Source organism: Haliotis rufescens, unplaced genomic scaffold (genome assembly GCF_023055435.1).
Source record: "Haliotis rufescens isolate VD_foot unplaced genomic scaffold, xgHalRufe1.0.p SCAF_1, whole genome shotgun sequence".
Classification (NCBI taxonomy): Eukaryota; Metazoa; Mollusca; class Gastropoda; order Lepetellida; family Haliotidae; genus Haliotis; species Haliotis rufescens.
In genome coordinates, this window is record NW_025963779.1 from 81,302,555 (window position 1) to 81,310,040 (window position 7,486).

The 7,486-nt window shown below is 39.0% G+C and overlaps 1 protein-coding gene across 1 annotated transcript; it reads right to left on the reverse strand.

The window, feature by feature from the left end:
• Positions 1–6,493: 6,493 nt before the first annotated feature.
• Positions 6,494–7,486, reverse strand: LOC124143817 (acanthoscurrin-1-like). Its single transcript, XM_046512938.2, has 3 exons — positions 7,438–7,486; positions 6,843–7,140; positions 6,494–6,615 (listed from the first exon to the last, which is right to left on the reverse strand). Exons 2-3 carry the CDS (start codon positions 7,129–7,131, stop codon positions 6,593–6,595), a joined length of 312 nt encoding a protein of 103 aa, XP_046368894.2. The 5' UTR covers positions 7,132–7,140; positions 7,438–7,486; the 3' UTR covers positions 6,494–6,592.

A 7,486-nucleotide genomic window follows, 5' to 3' on the forward strand; every position in this document is an offset into this window, starting at 1 on the left:
GATAATAGAATGAGCGGTTGTGTCGCATTATTGCGCTGATCATGTCGCTGATTACGCAGTAAGCTCATTGTTGCCGCATTTATTCATAAGAGAATTGACTTCAATATGTTTTTGCGTATCTGGAGGAAAAACGAAAAAATCGATGTGCACACTTTGCGTAAATCCATTTCGCAAAAAATTATTTGAATTCAGTACTTAAACACATGTTTCTTCAATTCTGACTACGAACGTTGTTCTGTTTGCAGCTGACAATAGTATTTCTAGCTGCGGTCACGTGGTCCCGTTGTCCCGTGTACTGCACACAGGTCACAAACAAGCAGCAAGGTTAGGCAGCGCTGGACGCGGAGAAGAGTTGGATAGGGCTGACTCCCGAGAGTTTCAATGGCACACTGGAACACTGGTTATGTAGTATAACCACAAGCAAGAGGCTTTCTTCGAAATATGACTGTGTTCACCTAGCAGTGAATGGGTACCCAGGAGGATGAGACGGTAATGTGACTGTAAACCTTGTGGCTCCTCATCAGACAGTTTCAGAGGCTGACAATTTGTGTGTACGCTGATCCAAAGACCTGGTAATAATATTGTAGCGCCATGAGAATTCACCTGGAGAATGGAATTTGGCGCATAATATACCATCTTTCTTAACCTACTGTTCCCAAGTAAGATGGACGTCACTGCGAACTTATTCTATTACGTTCGACGCCGCGTTGCCAACTGAACAGAGGATAAACCCCGTGAGTGAGTGAGTTTGGTTTTACGCCGCTTTAAGCAATATTCCGGCAACATCACGGCAGGGAACACCAGAAACGGGCTTCACACATTGTACCCATGTCGGGAATTGAACCCGGGTCTTCGGCGCGACGAGTGAACGCTTTAACCACTAGGCTACCCGACCGCCTCCTATAAACCTCATGACAGAATATATGTAAGTTCGACAAAATTTAAACCCTCAGGTGATGTTAAATATATACCATGGTAGGTTGTATGACAACACTATCTATGTTGCCCTTACAGCCGCCAGTACCACGTTTCTTTCATAAATACTGATAGACTGGAGTCCCCAGCTCATGTTTGTAAGAGGAGAATGGATGGATTGTATGGTCAGGCTCGGTGACTTGGTTTATTGCGCGCCATCGTATTCCAGTGAAGTGGATCGTTACTTATAATACCAATCACTGGTCTGTATGCTCCAGATTCGCTTAATCAGCTTGATTATTACTGAGTGCGTCGTTAAACAACAAACAAGCAGGCAAGCCGTGATATGATTAATCACCATATTTTCCATTCTTACATATAATTTATTGCCGGAAAAGAACAAAAAGATATTCAAAACACAATTAGGATTTTTTATCTAACGCGCAAAGCTCAACTAGAGTCGACGTGTGTGGCCACTTTAATAGGCCATTCCAGGAAACACAGTAACGCAGACCGACATACGGACCCACGAGTAGTTGTGTTGGGAAATAGTCTGATGGATAGGAGTAATGACTCTTTAAATGACTGAACACACTCTGGTTAACTCGTTTTGCTTGATCAACTAAAAAATGCCGGCTTCAGAGTGAACTCATGAATGAAGACGCGATGATTTAATGAGTGAGTGGGTGTTTTGGTCTAACGCCGCTTTAAACAGTGTTTCAGTTGCATCACGGATTGTTTGATTTTATATTTGATTTAAATATATTTTATTGCGGAAAAACAAATGGATTGGGCACAAGTGACACTTACCAGGCCTTCTCCTTCATACATTTCATTACATGTGAATAATGATAGTGCAGAATAAATGTACAGCGCAGAGAAATTATATACAAGTAATGAGAAAATATAACAACACACACACACACACACACACATACATAATATTATACATTATACATATACATCACAGATTGTCAGGATGATGAGGGAGGAAAGTGATGCAGGTCATGACATTAAAACCATTAAAACATTAAAATTATTAAAACTTTGTTGAGTGAGTTTGGAGGTACTGACAAGTCTAGAAACATCAGAACAACGATCATAGGTTTCTGGCTCGCCTAAGGGACGCAACTCTGCTGAGCGAATTGCGGCGCCTTGACGACTTCAAGAAATAAGATGATGAGTCATTAGCATAGTTTAAGGTTATGTAAGGTGATATTTAAGATAATCTTTAAAAATAAGCATAATTAAACTTTATTGGATAAAGTTTCCCCTACATGTATTTGTAATAAATTGCCACATGTTCTCGATAAAGATGGGATAAACGGAAACGTACTGAACCCGATTTCACGTCTCGACGTATGGTGACGTTATTCCAACATTACGGCGATGGCAGAGGTGTACATGCAATATGCTTGGAAACACTATATCAGCGTACGCTAAATAACTCCAAAACAAATGAAAACACATTATCGTATGCATGTATTGTGTGTGCTAGGCATCTGTGCAGCGCTACATTCAACAGAACTTCTGCAGCATGTGTATTAAAGCGACACACTCTTTACCATAATCCTAAGAAATCTCTACTAAAAGCAGTGTCTCATTATCAGATTCCGACTAAATTATAAGAATGAGTTTATGAATTACGTATCACTTCAACACATACGCCACTTTACAAATATATGTCTTCAGTTATAACAGCTGGAAATTTATGATTTTGTTAACGCTTCTATTAGTTGTGTGAACCATTAGCTTTATCGATACATCGAGAATAACAAAATGAATATACCGTGAGTGTCCGCAATATGTGAAGGATATCCATAGTTCATTTTCTCTGATTCCTAATCCAAATAACGACACAAGTCTGTTTGCCGGACACACATATGTTATTGTCAATGGCTAGTTATTTCTGTGTTAAGTACATCATTATTAAAGTCTTATTAATGTGTCCATACATCACTTGTTTGTCTGCTGTTTAATAGTTCAGCTGTATTCATTACTAAGCTACATCTAACGTAAAGATTATGAATCAAAATATCGATGTTATATCAATTTAAATACAGATATAATGGTATTTTGTTATACAATAGGTCTTTCAAAAACACTCGCAGAAGCACATGCAGATACACATGCACTTCGTAGTGGTTCCTTAAATAGATCCCATGGCCCATGCGTGTCGTAAGACTCGATACAAGTGAGCATCGGGTACATAAAACGTGTGACCACCAAAGTCCCGTCTCTATGATTACTATAATCCTTAATACAATCAAGGAAGGACATTTTTATATTCATAGAAAGTATTTGAGACAAGAGGAATTAATACCATGGGGATTCTCAAAAACTCAAAGGAATTGCTTGACTTTTTACAACCTCAGAAAAGAACCAGGTTCAATGCTGTCGTAACATTTGATTTTTCAACTTTGGACATGTTAATTCCGTGATACACGAGGCTTTTGTTACAAAACGTGGTGTCCATAGGTATAGTGTCATATCTATCTTCAGATTTTCGGGTCAATTTGTGAAAAAATGAAACTAAATGAAATCTGAATTTTACTGAGAAAACAATCTATAACATCTATGTAAATTTTTAGGGTATGACATTTAGAAACGACGTAGACATCCCCATGGACACCAATTGGGCTCCCCTTCTGGCGGATCTGTTTCTTTATGCATATGAATAGGATTGGTAGAGTCAAATTAAGCTAATTTGGCCAAGAAATGTAACTTAAGGTTTGGGTATATCAATGATCTGATATCGTTCAAAAACCATGAAATAGCCAAATCTCTTCCCCTGATTTACCCACCTTAACTAGAAATAAAGGAGACCAGTAAGGTTGCTTCATCGGTTTCGTATTTAGATCTATGCATAAAGATTCAGAGTGACAAATTACTCTCCACAAGACTGTTGTCATTATGACAAGAGGGATGACTCCAACTACCCAATAGTCAACTTTCCCTTATGTCGAGCAATGTGCCTGCCGTTCCAGCCCTTGGTGTCTACATTTCCCAACTTTTGAGGTACAATCGAGCATGCCACGATTTCAAGGAGCGCCATACAACACTTGCCCAGCAGTTGTTTGATAAGGTGACAACATTCAAGGCCTTAGTAAAGCTTTCAAAAAGTTTTATGGTAGACATGTGGAGGACATTTCCAAATTTGACGCACCAGTGATAAAAATGATGTCCGATGCAATTCCCTGGTTTAATTTGCACCTTGCGTTCCGGCGTTTTTTAGGTGTACAATTGCATGTGTTTGTGACGAGTGCCACCTGGTGGGACAGGAAGGGCTGAGCATTTCGCGAACACCTGGTATCATCACTCTTTGACAGTGATTCATAAACACATGCTCAAGATATAGTTGGATTCCAACAATCGACTCTTTTTGGCATAGATTTCGTATGAATATGGAAAGAGTTTTAACGCTTTTATAAATTGGTAAGTGGCGGCTAACGGGATCGGAAGACGGGACCTCGATGTTTCGGTTGATGCTTGTCATCGTATCCCACTTGCTAAGATCGAGGCTCATGATGTCAATCACTGGGCTGTCTCTATTATTTACAGACCACCGTCATATTGCTTGAATATTGCTGAGTGCGTCGTTAACAACAAAACTCAAAGGTTTACGTGAGATCTTTAACAATGATCGGACCTATTCACAAAATCTTCTCTTTTTACGATTACATCGACAAAAAGTACCGGCAGTTATAATCAAGACGCTATGGAAAATTGAATCCTCCTAAATTCTTAACAGATTACCCTTTTTAAAGTTATTATTGCTTTTAGCGTTGTGTGTTTTATTATATACTCCCACCTCTCGAATCTGAATCCTATTGTGAACCAAAGTGTGAAGTTTGACATTGACGTTAAATGTATATTTTACGTCCACTTCAATACTGATGCCAGTGAAGGGAATGGCCACCTTGGTTAGTTACATTCTTGTATCTCTTTCTCTTTGTTTAAAAATTAATTCTGTGACTCACGGCAAATGCATTCCCATCTGAAACTGAAATAAACATCTTCATTAATACTATATCCCAAGTGGACGAAAGACAAGGACAACCAGAATTTGAAAGTAATGTCAATCCCAAGGACTTACATTCACTTTAGGTGCTTGTCGCGTAGAAATAAGGTCACCAGTCGTCAATCATAAATTATCAAAGGCAGACTTACACTACAAAAACAGTTTTCTCTATATATCTGTACGCCCTCAACTAAAACATTCTTGAAACTATGCAACGACGAGGAGTTGCCATATATTTTATGCATACCCCATGGCATACATCTATTAACAACATTGACAAACGAACATGCTACATGGTATTTTGATTAAGGCATCCAAGTCCTATATGTTTTCTATCAATTCATTTCTTTACAGTGCACAATCTGGATGATAACTGCAAGTTATAATTAGTTTTAATGTCATAATGCTCTATGACTACTGTCATCAAGAAGAATGTGTGCACATTTGATGTTGACGTGTCAGCTGTGACTTTTCACGCACACCTCAAACAACACGGTGAAATAACCTGTGGAAATTGTCCCTGTTCAAGCAAAGGGGCGGTATTCATAAACATTCTCAAAGTGCAAAAGAGGTCTTAAGTCTGAGAAAATTCTTAGAAATACCAAAAGTTACTCTTACATCGAATAATTGTCCTAAGTCATATTCATAAATACTTTTAGCACTAAGAGTACTCCCAAAGTTAAGAGTACCCAAGAGGACTTTTAGTTATCTAAGAATTTCCTCAGTATCCAATATGGCGGCAGCTGGGGCACCGCAGCCTCATCAGCTGAGAACTTTCAGGCCAAGGAAAAACATTTTCAGTGTGTATTCAGACACGGAACTTATCCAGCGGTTTCGTCTTGACAGTGCAGGTATATTATTAACTACTTTCCCAAGATTCTCTCTCCGATGACAGGCCGCTTAATAATAATCCTTACTTTTACAGATGGCATAAAGGTTTAGGTGCTTCTCACGTATAAAGAATGCCGATATTTGCATTTTTGTGGATTTCATCATAGACAGACAGTGTTGGATACTACAGAGGACTAATGGTAAACATTTCTTTGTGGGTTACCTAATGCACAACATCCGGGCGGAAGGGACGAAACTATAAAGTATAGTCAACACTATAAAGTTGATCAATGTCATTGAGGAATATACATATCTGAACCTCCATATTGCATACAAACAACTTTCACATGCAAATGAATGACACTTTTTCAGATTCCTACGCTATTTCTGTCAAAATCAGGTCCTCGGTGCCACATGCTTGTCGTAAGAGCCAACTTATGAAGGCGACCAGATCTTTATTGTGTGTGACCTGACTGATTGTGCGTCACCGTCCCGCATGGTTTTGTGCCTCTGCCGTGGTGTAATTTGACAAAGGCTGACTGTAGCGTTAAACAATACTCTCTCATTCACCCACTCATTCGCTCATGCCAGTAAACTAGTATAAGTGTTTCTCTTTCATGTTGATCAATTTTATCTCACTGTTCCGATACAACTCTCTTAATAGCATTTATTTTCCTTTTGTAACATAACCCCAATACTACTATGAATAAAAAACGGAAGACATTGTTTCAATGATTGTGTTTTATGTGACATATTTCAAACCGGATACAATAAATAATGTACATATTGATGATGCAGATGAATAGTGACACTGGAGCGACAACCTTAGTAGTAGCCATATCCAATACCTGCAACAAAAAGAAGAGGTTTTTGTTTAAGAATATTTTCCGTACAAAGTCATTTCTACGTCTTGTAATAATTTCTATATCCAATATATCGATAGGTTAGTTATGCTGCATGTGTCCAATGAAGGTGGAAAATAAGTTTGGTGTAATTAGCTTACTTATAATCTGTCAAAGTATTAGGTATATGTGAGGGTCAATAATATTCTCGGCATGATTGTATTTGCATTTACCTTTTCCGAAACCTCCGATTCCTCCGTACAGTCCTCCTAATCCGTGGCCTCCGTATAGACCACCCATTCCGTAGCCTCCGTATAGACCACCCATTCCGTAGCCTCCGTACAGTCCTCCCAAACCGTAACCTCCGTACAGACCTCCCATTCCGAAGCCTCCGTACAGACCACCCATTCCGTAGCCTCCGTACACACCACCCTTTCCGAAGCCTCCGTGCAGACCATAGCTCACAGGCTCAGCAAAGGCAGCGACAGCCAGACAGGCAACAAGGGCGATAACTTTCATCATTTTGGAAGGCTGAAAAGGAGTTTTTCATTCATTATTCAAGTCTGTAAGAAAATCCGTTTCTGTACCAACTTGTGGTCGCTATTCTACACTTTTTTATTTTGTTGCTTTAAGTAGAACTTTATCTGATTTGAAAACTACAAACACATTTGGAGGATTCAATCAATATTACAAATAGTAATCAGTAAAAGTTTGAAATGGCATTACAGCAATAACTACTGACTAACACTCATAAAACGGCAACGTAAAATACAGCGTTAACAGGGACAGGCTGAATACCCCGTAAAACACAAAACAACTGATACTCACAGAGTGTGTTGATTAGACTGGATCTAAACGTGAAGAGAGGCGACAGCAA

Excerpts from the sequence above, each read along its gene's own strand:
- LOC124143817 (XM_046512938.2), bottom strand. The coding sequence starts at position 7,131 with ATGATGAAAGTTATCGCCCTTGTTGCCTGTCTGGCTGTCGCTGCCTTT. Across the intron at positions 6,616-6,842 it reads AATCGGAGGTTTCGGAAAAG|GTATTGGATATGGCTACTAC; the intron begins GTAAATGCAAAT and ends TTTTTGTTGCAG.